Source organism: Thunnus albacares, chromosome 17 (assembly GCF_914725855.1).
Source record: "Thunnus albacares chromosome 17, fThuAlb1.1, whole genome shotgun sequence".
Taxonomy (NCBI): domain Eukaryota; kingdom Metazoa; phylum Chordata; class Actinopteri; order Scombriformes; family Scombridae; genus Thunnus; species Thunnus albacares.
In genome coordinates, this window is record NC_058122.1 from 15,563,866 (window position 1) to 15,583,322 (window position 19,457).

The 19,457-nt window shown below is 44.1% G+C and overlaps 1 protein-coding gene across 4 annotated transcripts in view; it reads right to left on the minus strand.

The window, feature by feature from the left end:
- Positions 1-208: 208 nt before the first annotated feature.
- The window catches only part of crebbpb (CREB binding protein b), a 38,719-nt gene continuing 19,470 nt past the window's right edge, over positions 209-19,457 (minus strand). Inside the window, exons 4-31 of one of the 4 annotated variants that reach the window (XM_044330319.1) lie at positions 16,828-17,080; positions 15,823-15,936; positions 14,834-15,085; positions 14,544-14,637; positions 13,990-14,127; positions 13,755-13,872; positions 13,398-13,572; positions 13,172-13,234; positions 12,717-12,838; positions 11,485-11,673; positions 10,953-11,333; positions 10,521-10,694; positions 10,055-10,232; positions 9,809-9,927; positions 9,450-9,689; positions 9,154-9,242; positions 8,019-8,099; positions 7,807-7,863; positions 7,605-7,682; positions 7,421-7,488; positions 7,179-7,329; positions 6,031-6,177; positions 5,824-5,937; positions 5,549-5,714; positions 4,541-4,708; positions 4,130-4,291; positions 3,664-3,945; positions 209-3,550 (exon numbers count right to left, since the gene is read on the minus strand). In XM_044330319.1, coding sequence (XP_044186254.1) covers positions 1,223-3,550; positions 3,664-3,945; positions 4,130-4,291; positions 4,541-4,708; positions 5,549-5,714; positions 5,824-5,937; positions 6,031-6,177; positions 7,179-7,329; positions 7,421-7,488; positions 7,605-7,682; positions 7,807-7,863; positions 8,019-8,099; positions 9,154-9,242; positions 9,450-9,689; positions 9,809-9,927; positions 10,055-10,232; positions 10,521-10,694; positions 10,953-11,333; positions 11,485-11,673; positions 12,717-12,838; positions 13,172-13,234; positions 13,398-13,572; positions 13,755-13,872; positions 13,990-14,127; positions 14,544-14,637; positions 14,834-15,085; positions 15,823-15,936; positions 16,828-17,080 — 6,501 coding nt within the window. In that variant the 3' untranslated portion in view covers positions 209-1,222. Of the gene's footprint in view, positions 3,551-3,663; positions 3,946-4,129; positions 4,292-4,540; positions 4,709-5,548; positions 5,715-5,823; positions 5,938-6,030; positions 6,178-7,178; positions 7,330-7,420; positions 7,489-7,604; positions 7,683-7,806; positions 7,864-8,018; positions 8,130-9,153; positions 9,243-9,449; positions 9,690-9,808; positions 9,928-10,054; positions 10,236-10,520; positions 10,695-10,952; positions 11,334-11,484; positions 11,674-12,716; positions 12,839-13,171; positions 13,235-13,397; positions 13,573-13,754; positions 13,873-13,989; positions 14,128-14,543; positions 14,638-14,833; positions 15,086-15,822; positions 15,937-16,827; positions 17,081-19,457 lie in introns of all 4 variants that reach the window. The other 3 variants (XM_044330316.1, XM_044330317.1, XM_044330315.1) reach the window with 3 other exon arrangements.

Here is a 19,457-nt window from a genome sequence, read left to right on the forward strand (position 1 = left end):
ATTATAAACTGAACCTCTTAGTTTTGGACTATTAGTTAGACTTAAAAAATAAATATATTGGACACATCACCAAGGGCTCTAGTATATTGTAACGACCAGTTTTGTAATACTCAAAAGACCAACTGATTAATTGAGAAAATAATTAATAATAATAATAATAATCAATAATGAGAATAGTTTTATCCAAACAGAGAAGTTAGAAGCAGAGTCTGTGGCACACAGGTTTATTTAACAATATGGTATATAAGTACGAAATGAGCCATTTGAACCAGTTTGTACAGTGATTTCATTCTTATTTTTCTGCATATTTACAGTACTGTCTAGCTGCATGATTTACATTAGAGAACAGTTCATCATCAATTCAAGTTTAATGCAAGAGAGAAAATGATGCACAAAACTCTCTGAACACAAATCAGCAGTCAAACAAGTTCATTTCCCACCACAGGCAAAAGAGGTTTAGGACTTAATGAGAATTTCTTTAGACTGAAGGAGAGACAAAGCAATTATTTAAACATCTGCAAGACAAATACTGGGTCCAGGCCAGTAAAAAGAACATTCCGGCACCTGTGAACATTAACAAGCTTCAATACAAGTTTCTCTTACACCTGCATGTTCTGTTTGGGTGTGTGCAGAAGTTCCTAGATCTATACAAATACGTTAATCTCCCATAGACTCTGCAGACAGGAAAGAAATTTAAGGCTTTCCCAAAGGCAGTCCTTTTGAAAAATGGCATTTTAGAATAAATTAGCCAGGAACAGAGAAACTGAGCGAGAGGTGAAACCTGGCAAAAAACTCCCAGACAAATAATTTTACAGTCTGCTCAACACAAATACGATATTAATTTGCAAAGGTACAAAATAAAAAAAAAGAATAATAAAATGAAATATTTTTTGTTTTGAGAAGTTTTGTTAAAAAAGTCAATACCAGAGCATAACAAATGAAAAACAAATTTAAACAACACAAAGACCAGAGCAGAATCTTGCAAGGCTGGTCTGAACCAAAAATATATTCTTTGTGTCTTTGTTGTCTTCTTTTCAACAGCAATTATTAAATCACTCTGTGTGTTGGAAGAAAAAGCAGTCCGTTGGTTTAAGGAAAGTTCACAGTCCATAGGCCTCATATGACTCATTTGTTTGCGTTTCTTTTAGCTTTTTACATCAGCAAGTACAAAAAATGTCTCAGCTGAAAACAGAACAAGGCCTTTTTCTTCTGTCACGAAATGCTACAATCCTTCAACAAATTTCTCCAGCGTGTCTCCCGTGGTGTCACCCACCATACCCATGTCATTACTTAACCCCCCTCGGTTTGGTGTGTTAAGCTGTGGGAGCATGGCACTCTGCTCCGGTGTTCCCATGTGTCCCTGGTCCATGGGGCCTGACATCGGTCCTCCAAGGCTGGGGTGGGGAGAGCTGGAGTGGAGGGCGCCGTGCTGGGGTGAGGGCTGCGGCTGTATCCGCGGGGAGGGACTGGAATGTGGGGGCTGCTGCGAAGGCGGACGGGGCGATTGCACTGGGGCTGGCGAGCGTACTTGATTTCCCAGGGTATTTGCCATCGTTTGGCCAGGTAAGTGAGCTCCTCCCTGCGCTTGGCCTTGGAGCATGTGGGGTTGTGGACTCATCGAGTTAGCCTGTGCTGGAGAACCCATCTGCTGCTTCAACATCTGCTGCTGCTGTTGCTGAAGCATGCGCTGTTGGAGAAGGTTCTGGGCCCCATCCATGCCCATTCCAGGTTGGCCCATTTGGGACGTTGGAGGGAGCTGGCCCATGGGCCCCCCACCTCCTTGCATAGCCATTTGCTGCTGCATACGGAGCTGGGAGTAGCTTCCTGGCCCCGGCTGCTGCTGGGGGAACTGACCGTGGCCCTGAGGCATGCCTCCTTGTTGTTGCTGTGCCTGCTGCTGCTGCTGCATCTGCTGCATCCTGAGCAGCTGCTGTCTGCGGTACAGCTGGGGATTGCCGTTTTGAGCAGCATTCATCATCTGACCTTGGGGGCCCATGGGTGCCATGCCCTGGGGCCCTGCCTGCTGTGGAGGCTGCTGCTGAGGTGGCATCCCTGGCCTTTGTACCTGATTTGCCATTGCTGCCATGGCCTGCATTCCTGCCTGAGAACCCAGCATAGCCTGAGGGTTCTGCTGCTGCTGGGCCTGCTGCTGTTGCTGCGGCTGGTTGGCCTGGTACTTGGCTGTCCTCTGTTTAATGAAGGCGGCCATGAGGTGGGGGTTAGACTTGAGGATGTTGAGGACCTGCTGTTGCTGCTGGGGGGAGCTGGGAGATTTGAGGGTGCGCAGTAGTTCCTGCAGAGCACTCGGAGCAATGTTACCAGGAATCCCCCGGGGCATGTTTTGCTGCTGTGGTGTCATGCCCTGCTGTGAGGGCCCCTGGGGAGGCATGACCCCAGGCATTTGGAGACCCTGTTGCTGCGGCATCATGGGTCTCTGCATGAGCTGGGCCTGCTGGGGCATGGGGGTTCCCTGAACCTGCTGAGGAGCCATGGGGCCTTGTTGAGGAGGAACTTGTGGCTGATGACTCTGGGGATTCTGTATGGGATTCTGCATCCCTGGACCCCACTGGCCCTGCTGCATTGCCTGCATCACCTGGGGTCCCCGTGGCCCCTGCATCATCTGCATCTGGCCCTGCACGGGCCCCATCATTCGTGGATGGTTCATGGGCATCCCATTCATGGCATAATTTTGCTGCTGCTGCTGCTGCTGCTGCTGCTGATGTTGTTGCTTTGCCTTGGCAACCATCTCAATCTGTCTGGCCACTTTCAGGGCTGCCAGCAGTGGCTGCTGTTGTTGCGGCTGCTGTGGCGGCTGAGGCTGAGGCTGCTGCTGTGGGTGTTGCATGCTAGGCAGAGGTGACTGCTGCTGATGGAGAGGGGATGACTGAGGCCCTGGTTTGCCCTGTGGGACTGGTGTTGGGGGCTGGCTGCTGCGGCCATTGTTGGGGAAACCTTGGGCAATATTGGCCGGGTTGGGTGGCTGCTGCTGTTGGGGCTGGGTGGGCATGGGCTGCGGGGTCTGGGGTGTATTAGGCTGCTGCACAGAGTTGGGGGTGTCAGGGGCAGCTGAGGTAGGTGGAGATGGCAACGGCATACCCCTTCCAGCCATGGTGGCCATTCTGCGGCGCATCATTTGAGCCTGCTGGAGCCTGTGCTGCAGCTGCTGCTGACGGAGTTTGTGCTTGATGTTGAGACAGAAGGGAACAGGACACTTGTTCTCCTGACAGTGCTTAGCGTGATAACAACATAAAGCAATGAGCTGCTTGCACACAGGGCAGCCACCATTGGTCTTGCGCTTGCAGCCCTTGGTGTGTTGGACCACCCTCTTCATCTTCTGGCATGATGGCAGAGAGCAGTTGGCATTGCGGCACTGGCAGGCATGGACCAGGGACTGGATGCAGCGCTGGATGCTGAGACGTCTGCTCTCCTGAGGGCTCTTGGAGGCTTCTCCACCCTGGCTGTTGCTGTCATCGTCTATACCCAAGCCCCACTTCACCATCTGGTGCTCATGGCCCTTAATGTTGTAGCAGTTAATGCATAGGTCGTAGTCCTGTTGACAGATAAGGTAGACCACAGCAAGGTTAGGTTGAGATTTAAATTTGATTCAAAATTGATACAGATGTAAATTTCAAAACATTTCTGTAAAATTCCAACATTCCCTACCTCACAAACAGTGCAGTGCCAGCGAGTCTCCACATGGTGCTTGCACTCGTTGCAAGTGTACACAAAGCGGTCCTGGCCCTGGTTGTGCAGCTCCACCAACATGCACATTGTGCTCCATTTACATCTTCTCAGTGAGCTGAACTCCCAGTGCTTGTCCCTGGCCAAAGTCAGAAAGGCATCACGGCCATCCATCAGGTCACATGTCAACAGAGGGTCGGGGTCCATGATGGGTGGCAGGGTGTTAATGACTGGCCCGGAATGAAGGTGGATAACAAAAAATACCTAGTAATAGAAATAAGGAGGAGAGACATTCTCTGTTAGATTTAAAGACAGTCACAGTGCACTAAAACCAATTCCCCACTCTCAGTTCATCCCATGTAGGAGGCAATCCCTGTATGTGATATACGTATGTGCACTACTCTCGAAGCAGAAACTTGATAGCTGCAATGTTGTATGAAAATCCCACCTCCTTATGCTTCTCCATCGTGGCGTAGAGCTTCTGGGACAGATCGTTGGCTACATTCGGCATCCCAGGCTTTTTCTTATTGGCTCGGCTGACGCTGCTTTTGTTTTTGTTGGTTTTCTTGTTGTTCTTCTTTTTGGCATTCTTGCTGTCAGCCTGGGCTCCCTTGAAATAGATGGAAATGAACGTTCAGAGAGGCAGAGATTGCACAACAAGCAAGATGAGGTTATGCAATTAAGCTGAGTGGTTACACAATGCCTGAGTGGCTGCTGAAAGCTTTTATATAATGAGGACTTGAGGATGATAAAATGAGACAGAGGCCTTAGCACCAGGCTGTTGGTTTTGGCACAAAAAGAGCATTCCTTTATTAAAACCCATTTCAAAACACTCAGTCCACCTATCCATCTAACTCACCTCTGTCGTCTCAGAGGAGGCCGTGTTCTCCTCCTTCTTCCTCTCCTCCTCCTCCTGCTCCAGCTCCTTGATGCTCTCCTCCAGCACATTAGGCCAAAAGTCACCCTCAAAGTACGGCAGCTCGTACGCACTGGTCAGCCTGTCTTCTGTTGCTTGCTTAAAAATGTCCTGAACACAGACACACAAGACTCCCATCAAGCAAGATAGTAAAATAGCTACAGGATGTCTGCAAGTTTCACTAAGTTGAGTATATGACTTTCAACAGCTTTTTACTGACAAATTTATATGTGAGATCGTTTTTCAACTGAAATTAAATTCGAAAAGTAGAAAAAAAACAAAATGGTCATCCTATTGGGGCATACTGTAAAGATTAGTCGAAATTATTTAACTATATATTGTCTAAAAATGGTTGGAATTGTAGCTTTTGTTGCCAGAATTTTCGCACTAACCCATATCAAAACACATAGGGTGAGTCACTCCTATGCTGCACACTTGTGGAAACAGTGGGTGGAGATAAATAGACATTTACGTTTAAACTTCGAGAGTAAAAGCAAAATCCTGTTTATCTTGTAAGGCTTAAGTTTTTTTGTGCATTTTAGTAAACCATATTAATTCTATAATTAATAAAAAAATATCACCATATCTCTATGAGAATCTTGTAACTAAACAAAAACACAAAATTATCCCCCAGACTTAGATTTAAAAAGAGCTACCCAAAAGAAGATGAATAAACACAAACTAAACGGTGAATAGTTAACAATAATGCCAGACCGAAATAAATTGAAATTTTAATATCTGCTTACTGTAGAGAATCAGGACTCATTGTTTTTATTCTAAAAATAAATCAGATAAATTCAGCAAAATGGCATCTGACAGCGATATTCATCACAATAGACACCTAGATTTACACCCTAGATTAGTACTGGTTGCGAAATAGTTAATTATAACTGATGACATGTTTAGAGAAAGAACATCCCACCGGGGACGATACTATGATCATATGCTGACCTTGTAATCGTGTATGATCCTCTCAGCGAAAGCCTTGTCCAGCATCTTCCTGTACCACTCTTGGAGCCTCTTGGGCTTGGGGATCTTCTGGTCGGGAGGATGGCAGTGGAAAATGTAGTCATCTCCTTCACTGGGTGGGCAGGCCCAGATGTGACCCATCACATACCTGAGCAGGACAAGAGTTATTAGCCACTTAGCACTAGCAAGAATTATAAATATAGTATTAAATAAAAAAAACGTAAAGACTACTACGTGTACAGTTACTCGTCACCTACCCCAGTTTCTTCACATACTCCAGGTAGCCTATTAAGATCTCATGGTACACTGCAGTCCTTAGCAGACGTGGTTTGAAGAAGTGAATACTGTCGAGGTATGATATGTAAACCCGTCTGCAAGACAAATATGGAGATTTTGATGAAAATATACTCAAAAAATACAAAAATAAAAACAAGATCCATCACTTTTTTTTTTTTTTGTTTCACCTGGTATTTGGAAAGGGGCACTCTGAGCCGTACTCCTGGACGTGCATGCCGAAGAAACAAACATCCACCCCGTCTATTTCCTCAAATGCAAAAAGTGCTTTGGTTCTGTAAGGGAAGCTCTCCACCATCTCGCCTGAGTCCACAAACCTGGAGAAACAGAAAAAGCACAGGAAAAAGTTGAGAGTTTTGTTCTTTGTTTATTAGTTGTTGTTGTTTTTTTTACAGAGAACTTAACTTGAACAATCAGCTAATTTTTGTAGAGGACGGAAGATAAAACTATTTTGGGCTCCAGACTCGAAAGTGCTCCTGGATCATTTCCATGCTCAGGTCTTTCAGGCATGTTTTTTTTACATGGAGATTTTATTTATGATATGTGGACAACTGTGCTGTAACTGGAATTTATTTTTAGCGCAAAGGCCGAGCAAGAAAACCACAAAATACATTCTTAGTGCATTTGGAAACTTCTAGCTGTGGAAGGTTGTCACAATGAAAATGTATATGGAGAAGGTCATTATTTAACATGTTTAAATCCATCAATCAAAAGTGTCAATCTGGCTGGTCCCTAGTACTCTTGGGGTTCAAGACGCTGACCATCCAGTGAGTCCAGCTGAGGACCTATGTTGTCTTCCCTTCTCTTTCTCTCTCCTCTCATTTCCTGTTACCTCTATACTGTTGCTATCAAATAAAGGAGAAAATGCCCAAAAATACTTCAAAACAATTGACAAGATGTCGGTATCCGAACCTTGTGATAAGGGGAGTTCCACTGATGCTTTCACAATTCATACTATCACTAATTTGAGTTCAAACATCTTCTTGATCTGTGATTTTGAAGACTTTGCGTACATATCAAATGCATGACACAACAAATACACGATCAATGAGCCACATTTTCTTACAGAACACCTAAACAATCCCTAATTTGTTTTAAAGATTAAATGTGGAAGAAGCCACCAATGAAAACCAGCAGCAATACATTTTTAAATTGTAAAATGCATTTTATTGAGTATGTTGGTTTTGTGCCCACATTACAGACCAATTTCCCTTTGGGTTAATAAAGTTAGTCTGAAGTATAATGTTATAGTATTCCAGATTGATCAAATGTCCTTTTCAGTGAAGACTAAAGCACTAACAGCAGGTGACAACCTTACCTAGACTTCATGCCAGGCTTAATCTCCACAGTTTTGTCAGAACTGGCCACCACTCGTACAAACACCTCACCAGCCTCTGGGTGGTTCTGCCTTTTCAAGTACTTATTCACTCTGTCCTCGATGTATGTCCCCAACCGTGTAGACTGCAACCCTTCACAAAACACAAACACATTTAAGATTAATACAAGTATTAAACATTGAGAGCTTTACCTGATTAAATAGAGGAATTACATGTAACTTACTTTTGGCTGAAAACTTGTTCTCCTTTCTTGTTTTGCCAGACTTCTTGAGACAGTTGTCACAGATAAAGCTAGAAGAAAGAATATCAAACTCTCAACATACAGTAACTCGTGTAGACAGGAACTCCTGTGAATTAGCAAACTCAAAAACGTATTGAAATCTGCTGTGATAAACCGTGAGACTTACCCTGATGGCCAAATGACATCGTAGTGCAGCACGCAGATCTGATGCATCTTCCGCCCACAGTCTTTACATTCAATAAACCTGCAAAGACAAACATTTGCCTTTTACATGCTTTTCCTTAAAAATTAGTTATGAAAAATCACTGTCATCACGTGAATACCATCACATAACATCACACTGAAGCTACTGCCCGGACAGTACTCACGGTTCAGGGTCCAACATGTCATTTTTCTTCTTTTCAAACTGCTCTTTTGATATCATGCTGCATGGAAAAGAGTAAAAGAGACAAACAGTTTCACACCGGCCCCTGCGACCAAAACTGCTTTCCACAGATATCAAGTCCAGAGAGACAACAGCCTGAAAATCTCGAAAGAAGACCACCAGGTAGTGTTCGGCCACCCGGGCCTGGTAACTTACGTCTGTGGCTGTGCCGGGTCATCCCCCAGGGTCACACTGTTGCCCTGGATCTCGTTGAAGCACTTCTCACAGAAGTGATACCTGTCGGCAATAAGGCCATATTTGGGTGAACTGCAGCCAGCACACACAGTAGCAGCACAGGCAAACCGGCGCACAGGTGGCAGAATGCAGAGTGAACGGAGAACATGGCAACAACCGAGGAGGGAGCATGGGCAGCGAAAAGATGGAAGGACACATACACATATACACACACACACACACACACACAGGCAGAGGTACAGATTAGTCACAACTAAAATGATCATGATCCAGCCACTCTCAATCAAACTACAACATAAATGGGAGAAAACATGCTAAAAGGCTATGTTAATGACAGATGAAGTATGAAGGTCAACATCAAATGAATGTTTAACAACAGGAACTACAGTATGTCCATACAAAACCATTTACCTGCATGCTGGATTATAAAAAAAACGGTTTCACTACAATCATTTATAACGTTAGCAACATGCATTATGGTAAATGAATGTTATGGTTGTGCCAGGGGAGACAGAATGAGAGATAATGGAAATGCAAGTGTGGGCGTCTTTCAGGAAAACCAAATAAATGTTATTGAGTCTCAGAGAGTTTCAATCTTAGTATACTTTAGGCATTTAGCTCAAGATTTAGTCAGAAACTACATAGTGAAACACTACATTCTCAATTCTCATAAACACTGAAGTTTTCAATCAAAGTGTTGTATCCTAACCTTGTAAGCTTCACAACATATGTAGTGAATATGTGCAATAATTGAATGGTGTTGCATTGGAATGACACTTAAGTGCAGTAGCAGATTCTGCACAGCAGGGGGAACATTGGTGCTGGTTGTAGGGTACAATAGCTGTATGAAGACAACACAAGGCATGCACTTTCTGCTTGGCCACATTTTAGGTATTGTCTGTGACACCGCTATAAAAGGAAAGATCATGTGAATAAAGTCCTTCTAGCTTTGTGGAGAGGTACGGCTGTACGTGCGGTGGCATCTTATTCCATGTTTTATCTTTGAGGGTGCAGCTACACACCCTCTTCACAACTGCTCCTTCACCTTTTCACCCACCCACCTATTTCCTTAACAGAGTCAGCATGCAAGGTTTACCTGTTCTGGTAGCTGTAGTAGGTGCCATCCCTGGAGATGGTACACAACTGTTTGCCATAGCAACACAGCGTCTGGGGCGAGAACTCGTACTGCGGAAACACCAAAGCAACATTAATGATCCGTTTAATTGTTACAAACGGGTTGCACTTCAGTCAACAGCAATGTATAGGTAGAAATAAATGTGAATTGACAAGATAAATGTAGTACAAAGTGGTTTATAAAGAACAGTCCTGTATATGCCTCAGTGTTGTTCAAGAACAGTGTCTGTGTTCAATTTCTGTCCTGTATTGTCTCACCTTCCTGCCGCAGCAGTAGCCCAGGCCCTGCATGACGGGATCGATCTCTGCCTCAAACACTTCTGCCAGTTTGCTGCAGTACTTGTAAACACGAGATGTCTTACGGTTGTACAGCCAAGCATTGTTGAACATGAGCCAAATATCGTCCACGTACTGCCACGGCTCCTGGTACTGACCCGTATCCAGCTTGCGCTTGATGGTTGATAAATCAATGGGATTCTTCACTATGTCAAAGTAGTCCTGTAAAAGCAAGAGAGAGACATTTGCAGGAATGAACGAGGAATACTCAACAGTGCTTCTCTGCATCTTGTAATACTGGAACAAAAGGTGTGTGTGTTCCTCTAATTGTGGACACTCACAGGGATGCCCAGTAGCATGGGGTCTACAGGTTGTCTGAAGGGCAGTGACTCTGGGTCTTGCCTGTAGAGGGCCTCAAGTGTTGGCATTAGGGCTTGTCTCAGTTCTTCTGGCTTGAAAACTGGACAGACAACAATAGTGTGTCAAGAAACAAACAACGTTAGTATTACAGCATTCAGCCCCCCAAAAATATATCACAATAGGTTGTTGCACGCCCTAATATATACGAATGAAATCTGTGTTCTCACTTTTTTTGCGATTCTGAGTGGCGGAGGTGGTTGATGTGCCGTTGGCCCCACTTTCCTCCTCTTCTTTGGGTTCTGCCTTCATCTCCGGCTTCTTCTCCTCAGTTTCCATTGGTTCCTGCTTTGGCTCTGCTGCGTCTGGCTCCTCCTTCTTCGTCAGTGGGGGTTTGGTTTCATCATCCTGCTTTATGAATAGAACCATGATTAACCAACTATCCTATGGTGATGAGTCAGGAAACCATCAAGTATTTAATACATTTTCTTGGAGGCAGAGAGTGAAAAAACCACAAGTCAGATGTACTTTATGGCCAGGAAATGTGAGCAGAACTTGTAGGTTGTGGTGGATGGATTTTGCAATAGTAACCAGGGGAATTAACAGCAAATGGCTTCTGGTCTGATCTACACTAGACATAAGTCAACAATGCCTTTCTTACCTACTGATCACTTATTTGTAAAATCATGTACATACCTCCATTTTTACGTTCATCTGCTTCTTCCCAGAGTTGCTGTCATCATCTTCTTCTTTTACTTCAGGTTTGACTTCAGTGCCGCTCATGTCAGGCAGGGCCTGCTGAGAGCTCAGCTCAGCCACAGAGCCTGGGGTGGGCACTCTGTTATCTATACTGGCTGCCGCCTGGGACAACTTAAAGGAGAGAAGAAATAGACATTCTGCTTACCACAATGCTGATAATTTAAGAGATCATACAGACCTATAAGTAAATGTAGTACTGACTGTTAGTGATCCTCTGTGAAAAATAATTAGCCTTTTATATTCCTTTGAAAAATAGTTTGGTCAAAAGACCAGTCGGGTGCCTCAGGGAGCTTTAACAGAAGTTAGCAAAGGCATAAGCAATAACAAAGCCCTAGTCACTTTATCAGTACTAACACAGTTGTATCTCACCGGTGTGCTCGGATGCTGTGCTTGCACTGACGTGGGCTGCTGCATCTGGCTGGGGGGTTCAGGCTGGGGTTGTAAGGGCGTGAGCGGCTGGGAAGGATCAGGTGGTGTGCTCATGGCTGAAGGGGGACCAGCGAGGCTACTGGGTATGTGGGTTGGGGTGGAGGAAGGCCCGCCCGTGGAGTTGGGGGTGGAGGGCCGCGGTGTCACCTGGGCCTGTGCAGGAGCATGGTGCTGCTGCAGTTGCTGCTGTTGAGGCTGCAGGCCAGCAGAGGCATTGGGTGGAGGGGTGGCACCCATGCTGGGCTGGGCTGCGGGGCCACAGGGCAACTGTGAGCCAAGGGAGCCCAAAGCATTCAGAGGGAGGTTAGAGTTCTGCGATTGCTGGAACAAAGAGGGATGCACGGTTAGCATACCGATGTCACAATCAAAAAAACCCTGTTCAAAAAAAAGGAGAAAAAGCAATGTGCACCAAAAAACGCAGGGAACATACAAAATGTAAACATCTCTCTCAGCACAGCATATGTCTCCTCACCTGGGTGACAGCAGGCTGTGTTATGGGCTGGCCCAAGCCTACATTCACATTCATTGCTCCACCTGCAGCTGCGGGGAACTGGCCCTGTGGCAGGAACTGGCCCTGGTTGGCTGGCTGAGCTACCATGTTATTAGCATGACTACCCATCATTCCTTGAGTCTGAGGCATCCTTGAAGGGGACATGCCCATCTGGGAAAGAGAAGAGAATGAAAAAAGAAAATTATGGGAGTAGGCACCTAGCATTCAGTGCCTGCCAAGTAAAATAAACTGTATCTAAATGGAATGCAGCATACAGTCCATGCGTGCAACCGCTACAATAGTCTTCTTAAGGGCTTGTGGTGTAACTTACAAATTGATAGTGCTGAATCACAACATTGCACGGCAACAGATCTAAAGCCAAAGAGAATCATTAAATGGCTCTAAGCCAGGCCTTACCCCGTGTCTAGACAGCAAGCGTTTCAGACGCGTTTTTCATATGCACGTCGCACGCAATACATACGCTCTCGTTTTAATCTATGCAGCTGCCTGCATCAGCTCTGTGCAGGCTGGCATGTCAGAGGCGTAACCGTGACCTGAAGCATTCATTTATGCTTCAAGTATATTTTTCTCCATTTTACACGCGTCACTACAGTCATGTGCACTGGACTCTGAGCGCTTCCTACATGCGGGTGACCCACACCTAACGCTGTACCTGAACGCCTCCAGTGTAGACACACAGACGGAGCACTCGCTGCTGCTACTGCTGTGCTGACGTGCTGCTTACGCTACACTTGCTGTCTAGACATGGGGTAAGTCTCTGCCATGGTTTCATTACAGATTACTTTTTGGCAACCAGGCAGCTAGTACATAAACGGATCAGGACATGTGTCAACCACAGGCAGAACACTCCGTATTTATGTTGTACAAGTGTCAAAATGGTGAGATGCTAAGAGATGAAAAACAGCCAAAAGCAGTGTGGCATTTTTACAGCCATCGGGAGAGGAAAAGTGGAGGAAAGAGCCAAAGAATGACTTAGAAAAACAGAGCAAACCATACTTTAATAATGATGCAATATCTATCTATCTATCTATGAAAGTGAGGAACTGCGTACAAAACAAACATGGTGAAAAATATTTCAAAAATGGTTCCAAGAAGGGCAAGTTTTAGAGGAACTGAAGGGCTCGGAAACAAAAATTTAAAGACAAGAAAGACAGACCAAAAAAAAGTAGGGAGACAGAGGAGAAAGATCTCACCGCTGGGACGGAGCTCATGTTCATCTGCTGTGGATGGTTCATGGGAGAGGGAGCACGTGCTCCCATGGGTGCCTGAGACATCTGCGCATTCTGCATTGCCATTGGGTTAAACTGATTGATTCCTGTGGGAACAGACACACACAATTATATACCTGTTTATTATACTGGGGAGCTGTTGTAATTTAATATTCCATGTCCTTCTGGGCTGCAGAGGCACTGAACCAGCTCACTTAAACATCAGCGCTCCGACAAATCTATTCAATTGTCTTAACACTCAGGTGCGCGCGAGGAAGTAAAACTCATTTCACTGTTGAAATGTTTAACGTTTCCTATTCTTCGTTTAAAGGCCATCCATTAGCAAACTTAAAATCTAGGATTGTTGGACAAAAAAAAGGATATATGGATTGTGTTTCCCAGGACAACAATTGCTAAGAAAGCAACGGGTGCACACATACCTTGGGGCGCCTGCATACGGTTCATTATCTGATTTGGCATGTTGGGCATAGTCACAGGGCCATCTGAGGGAAGACAAAATATAGCAGCATTCATTTATGCACTCAGCATTCATTTTATAGTTCATTTAGAGGTAATTATTGTTTGGAAAACACCCTGACAGTTAGATATTAGTACTTATATCAACTGAGAACTGTCAACCAGAGTGAGGAGAGTTTGGCTACTAACTGGGAGGTCGGACGGCCTGTCCTGGGCCCATCACGTTGGGCTGAGCCATACCAGACTGCTGAGGCCCAGCTGTACCGCCCATGACAGGCTGTTTCTGGAGCCGTGAGCGCCTCTTCTCCTCCAGTTCCTTCTGAATCTTGTAGATCTTCTCTGCTAGGAAGTGGTAATACTCGTCCTAGTGAGAGGATGAGAAGAAACAAACAGCAGACATCTTTAAAACGATACTGTACGTGTTTTGTTCTCTGCTCTCATAGCATCAAGAGAAAGGTGTTGGAAATAAAAAAAAAAAAATGCTCATCAAGGATGGCTGTCACTCATGTTGCAATGGTGTGATAAAGGAAATGAACTTAGTGTTACCCTGCTGTTGGCTGACTCATACATGTCGCCCTCAACCTTGCGTGCATATGCCACCAGGTTCTCCATTCGCCGGTCCTTCAGTGCTGCAGGGTCTGGGGTGGGGAATATGGCTTGTACGCTGAAGAAAAAGAGCAGAAAAAATACAAAACTCGATCATAATACATCAAATTCTATTCTATTTGCACCTGGATGGATTTCAGTAATTCTAGTACATCTGTTTCATTGTCCGACTTACAGTTTGTGCACCAGGTGGGTGCGCAGGTCCTGAGTGACATGTTCGTGCCAGGCCTTCCTTACCCCCGAAGCAGAGAGAGGGGTGGCAGTGGGCAGGTTTCCCATGCCTCCTCCTACTGACCCATCTGGCATCAACTGACTGTAGGGCAGAGAGAGAAGGAAACTTGTTTAGTCAAGTTCAAAATAAAGGTTTAAATCATCCCACACAAAGTTTCATGAATTAAAAGAATGTGCGTAATTTGCAGTTTTTCCTCAGAGGGAATGTGAGTTTTCCAAGATACATTTGAAATTATATTTAAAAGAAACCCAAAGGAGAGTGGACAGATTACAATCATGGATTGTTATTTGTCAACAGAAGATGCACATGATAGTGATTTTGTTGATTAGAACAAATTAGAAGTCATAGGACTCATTATCCAAACCAGCTCCTAGTCTTTGAAATAAATGGCAGCTACATCATCAAGATAATGTTGTAAGAAAGATGAAACAAACTGTGGCAGCTCTGTCGGTAAAAGCCTGTTTTTGCTGTGATATGGAAAGGATGAGATTGCTCACTTGCTGATTGTGGAGGGTAGAGAGGAGTCGGAGTGCATGCCAGCCTGATCTGAAGAACCCATGCCTCCTGCCATCTGGTTCATCTGATTAGTGCCTGATAAACATTCATTAGATTATTAAATGAGACACAGACACAGATAGGTAGGCAATTAGGTATCTGGTTACAGTCTGGTTGAATTTGTATTTACAGGTTTCTCAGAAAAAAAATTCTTCTGCAGCTTTTTGTAACTGAAAAATCACATGCTCATTAACTTCTAAAATGCCAGTGAAATCATTTTCTACCCCCGTACCGAGTGGGTTCATATTTCGCAGCTGCTGGTGCCCCTGGGGGTTTTGTTGAGCAGGACCCTGGCCCTGGTTCTGTCCCTGGACTTGAGCAGGAGACTGGTTCCCATAGGGCAGGCCCAGGGCAGCGTAGGCCCTCTGCATGGAGCTGGGGTCGATGTGCGTGGCAGCACTGTTGATGGCTGTGGCGCTGGGCTGGCCAGGCCCCACTGTGTTGATGGTGTTCTGCAGACCAGCCCCAGGGGAACTTAGCATAGCTGGAGGGAGAAGAGGAAGGAAATAAATAAAAAGTGTCTTGGCACAATGAAATAAAGCATTTAATTAATATCTTGTAATAACCGAGGTGTAACTGCTGCTTCTGGTGTCACGTCTACATTTCTATATATCAACATGTGTACATAAATAATACAATTTGATATTTCTAATTTATATGAGTAAATTGCCATCTCATCTGTATACAATTTGTGTTTTTCTGTGTAAAGAAAAAAAAAAATCTTGGGCTCTATGAACCCTGCACTGCTCCCTGCTGTGTTGATTGCTGACAGGGAGCATGCTGCCTCTGTGGGGGATTTAAATCTGTCATAGCGCCTTTTAACCAATCAGAGAGCATGCAGTCCCAGGGCCCTGCCCCCACTGATAGCAGAGCCACAGAGCCCCTCCCCTGGGTGTCTCATTACAGGCCCTGCCTTTCTAGAGGAATCCTCTCACTATTGGAGCACTCACAGCCAGCGAGCCAGCACAGAGCTGTGGCAGGGAAACACAACCTGCAGGTGGCACCACTTTATACTACACACTGACTTGAGGCTTACTGCTGACTAACAGCTGCCTTGTTGAACAGTTTACAAGGCAAAATGACCACAACCAAGCAGATAACCGAGCCACATCAGGAATCCCATACTATGGTTTTGTATCAAATTAAAATTCAACCTTTTTTTTTTATATGGATTTATAAATGAATAAGAAGAGAGAAGGGGGAGCTGGTGGAGTTACTCACGCTGCTGGTTTCTTTTGTCACTTGCATTCTTCAAAGGCAGGCAGACCGGACAGTCGTGCCGCGTACAGTTCTTCCAGTGGGAGATGATCTGTCTGGATGATGCACAGTGAGCCACTAGGGAGAAAAACAAGGGAGACAGTGGAAAAAAGAGTGAGGCTTGATGACGGGTCATTCAGCAGAATCTGACATTTTTCAGGTTAGGTTTCAAAAAAAAAAAAAAAAAAAAAAAAAAAAGACTATGAAAACACATTCAATTTATACATTGCCGCAGTGAACGGAAGTAAAACAGGTGTTGACTCAGTGAAGAGATTTGGATCATAAAATGGGGATGGTAAAGTGATTCAACCGGCACAGTCCAAAAAAAAAAGACCCTTCAGCTACAGTACAATGTACAAACAGCTATGTTAAAGCTATTAATCTACATGCTGTAAAACCATAAAACGCAAACTAGTATTTACTATGAGTGTGTAAACAGTATAAATATCAGAGCTCAAAGTTCATGATTTGACCTTGTGTGACCTCCTCACTACCCGAAGCCGTCAGAGGGAAGCTGCTAGACACCGGGGTAGACACGGAAGTTGAGAGCGACCATCATGACAGGCATTTTAATAAGATTAAACGTATGTGCCTGCTGATGTTGTCAGGTGAAGAGACGCAGGCGACAGCAGGCGCTTATATGACGTGTTTACTGTGTTGTTCCTGTGGCATGTACAGCTGCTGTCCACGTTGCAGGTTCTGATTGCTGTTTATCACAATACACATGGTGCAGTTTTCCCATCCATAAGGAAATTCTAACCAAGTCTATTTCTTGATCCAAATCTCAGTCGATTCTTAACAGTGACTAATAAATAAAATACAGACTACCAACATCATAGTCACATAAAAGCTCACGAGTGGCAATTTTAAATTAGTACAGTTACAAACACATTAAAAAAGGTGAACTCCCACAAACAGGAGTCAGCCAATCAGACCCGGTTGCTCTGAAAACACTTCACTTTCACTCACCCTGGCAGGACTTGCCAGCCTGGCAGTGGGTCATGTGGTTGAGGACGTTCTTCATGGTGCGGCAGTGGGGCAGAGTGCAACCTCTCACCTCCCCGTTGGCCTGCTCCCGCCGCTGGCACTTATGTGCATGGAGCAACAGGACCAGCTGCTGCTGAATAAGTTTGCGCTTCTCAGGATCGGCCGTTGGGCCTGCTGACACGCCACCAGTGCCAGGGACCATGCCCACTGACGCTACCTGCTGCTGCATCTGGGACTGCAAGAGTACCGACACACAGATCAGAACACAACATTTTAAACTTTGGTGTTGAATGTTAAAAAAAAGAAACCAATAAATATAATGAATGAGAGGAAATATTGATGTAAAGCAGGGGCTTAGAGATGTAGGAGAAGAGAAACCAAGAAAGAGGAGGCAATTCAGTAGAAGTTAACACATGAAAAACTCAAGAATTAAAAGAAAATGTTGATGACAACACTGAGAACAGAACTGGTAAACAAATCTACAAACTCAATATATTAACTTTCTCAAAAACAGAGTGACTGACATTTCCTGTCTCGATTAAATACATTTCCTGTTCCTCAAAGAGATTTGCATGGCTCTGGCCCATTTACTTTGTGCCTTGACAGAATATTACTCTCTCACTACTCAAGAGTTAGTGTAAACACTCAACAATATCAGACTGAACAGCCTTCAATAAATAAATATGTTGGCCTTAGAGTGATTTAGGCTTGCCGCGGTAGTCGGTGTTACACAGTGTTCAGGCATACACCCATTACATTATTGGCTGACCGCCCACACTGTCATTTTGTTCTTTTAAAAGAAATAAAACCCATTCAGTTTATTTTTGCATATCAGCACCCACGTTCATCAAATAAAGACTCTAATTTGTAACATACTAAGTGTGTTATCAATATTTAGTCGGACAAGGGATGCTACACACACACACGCACAAAAACCATGGTGAAAGTGGACTTGCGTTATCCTCCAAAGCTGAGGAAATTGTTGACAAAAAAGGTAACGCGACGTAGGGCGGGCAGCTATCATCTGTTCAGGTGGGCGGCGACTTCCTGACCAAACACTAGCATTGGCCACTAGTGTGTGCGAGTGATTACGCCGAGCCAACAAGCTTAAATGTTTGTCACCTATTTGTTCTGATACTAAATTATTGTACGTTATAAACCATAATCAACCTTCTGGTTTCTTTAGGGTTCTAATGCCGGCCCACACCAAACCACTTTTTTAACGGTTTCACTGTTGCAGACAAGTTTCCGATGTGGCGCGTTCCCGTTATCTCAATCGTTTGGTGTAAGGTGGTCATAAAACTGTCTTAAGTGAGTAAGTCTTTTTCTCGTCTTGATGTTCCGATAAAATCAAACATGTTTAATATTATCATAAGTCTTTAATCTTGGCTCATGCCAATAGTGAAGGTCATGTCAAACAATCAATAGGTGCGCTCTCCGAGTAGTTACTGTAACGGTCGAAAAAAACTCCTAAAATACCATCACACACACACACGATAGACGGTGTATTAATAGTGTTATGAGTTAGTGTTTAACCCAGCGTGTCTCTGATCCAGCAACCAGCACGTATTTTAGTGAGAAATTTAATTCTTGAAACGGTTCACCTCCAATTCCCACGGTCCCCTCCCACTAAAATAGCGCAGCTAACTAACAGAGGCTCGGAGCGAGATGAGGGAAAAAAAAATCCAAAACGTTAAGTTTGTACACAGATGCACTTTATCTTTATGGATTATATTGATGCCGAATTGACAAGAAGACTGTCAACATATGACGCCTTTGATCTTGTGTTTCTAGAGTTTGTGTTTTTTTGCAAACACACGAGGAATTGTTAATGTCATATTTCTTAAAATGGAGTTTGGTGCAACATTTTCCCCAGAGAGCACAGGAGCTTCAGTTTAATTCAAACTGCTAATATGAATATTTTTAGTGTTTTCTCACCACTACAGAAACACAAGGTAACTGCTAAAGTATGATAAGGTTGTCTGACTTTGACTGCTGTAAGTTTTTGGTTTGATTAATGGTTTACAGCCTAATAATGTGTGTTTGTATTGATTACTGAGAGTAGCTAATTGTACTCAGTTTCTAACAGCAGTGTGCAGTAAATGGTTTCCCTTTGTGTGTGTGTGTTTTTAAACTACTTTCCTAACATGATGTGCTTGATGGTGTTATTAACAACTCCTGATGAAACTTGAAAGCTCAGCATTTCTGTTGCCCTTTAGCTTCCCTTTTTATAAGTCACATTAGCATTTTTTTTTTACCCAGAAAAAAACTAATATTTCTCTGTATAATTTGACCTCTTTCTGTCAGCTGCTGTGTGTCTGCAATGTATTTATTGGTTTTTCAAACATGATTTCAGGCCGGTTAAAGAAGTTCAACCTGTGACTTTCTACTTTTGTATAATTATCCAGGCTGCTGCTGTTTCTACTGTATTTCATGCAGGTTTCCAACAGAAATACTCCGACATCCAGCAGCTGAAAGCTGAAAGTGCTGTGTACAGATAGTTAATGGTTGAAGGTGGTTTCTGTGGGCAGCTGAATAAACTGTGTAGCTGTTTTAAACTTGTAAAAAATACAAGTACAGGACGACACCTGTTGAAATGTAATTGTCTTAGC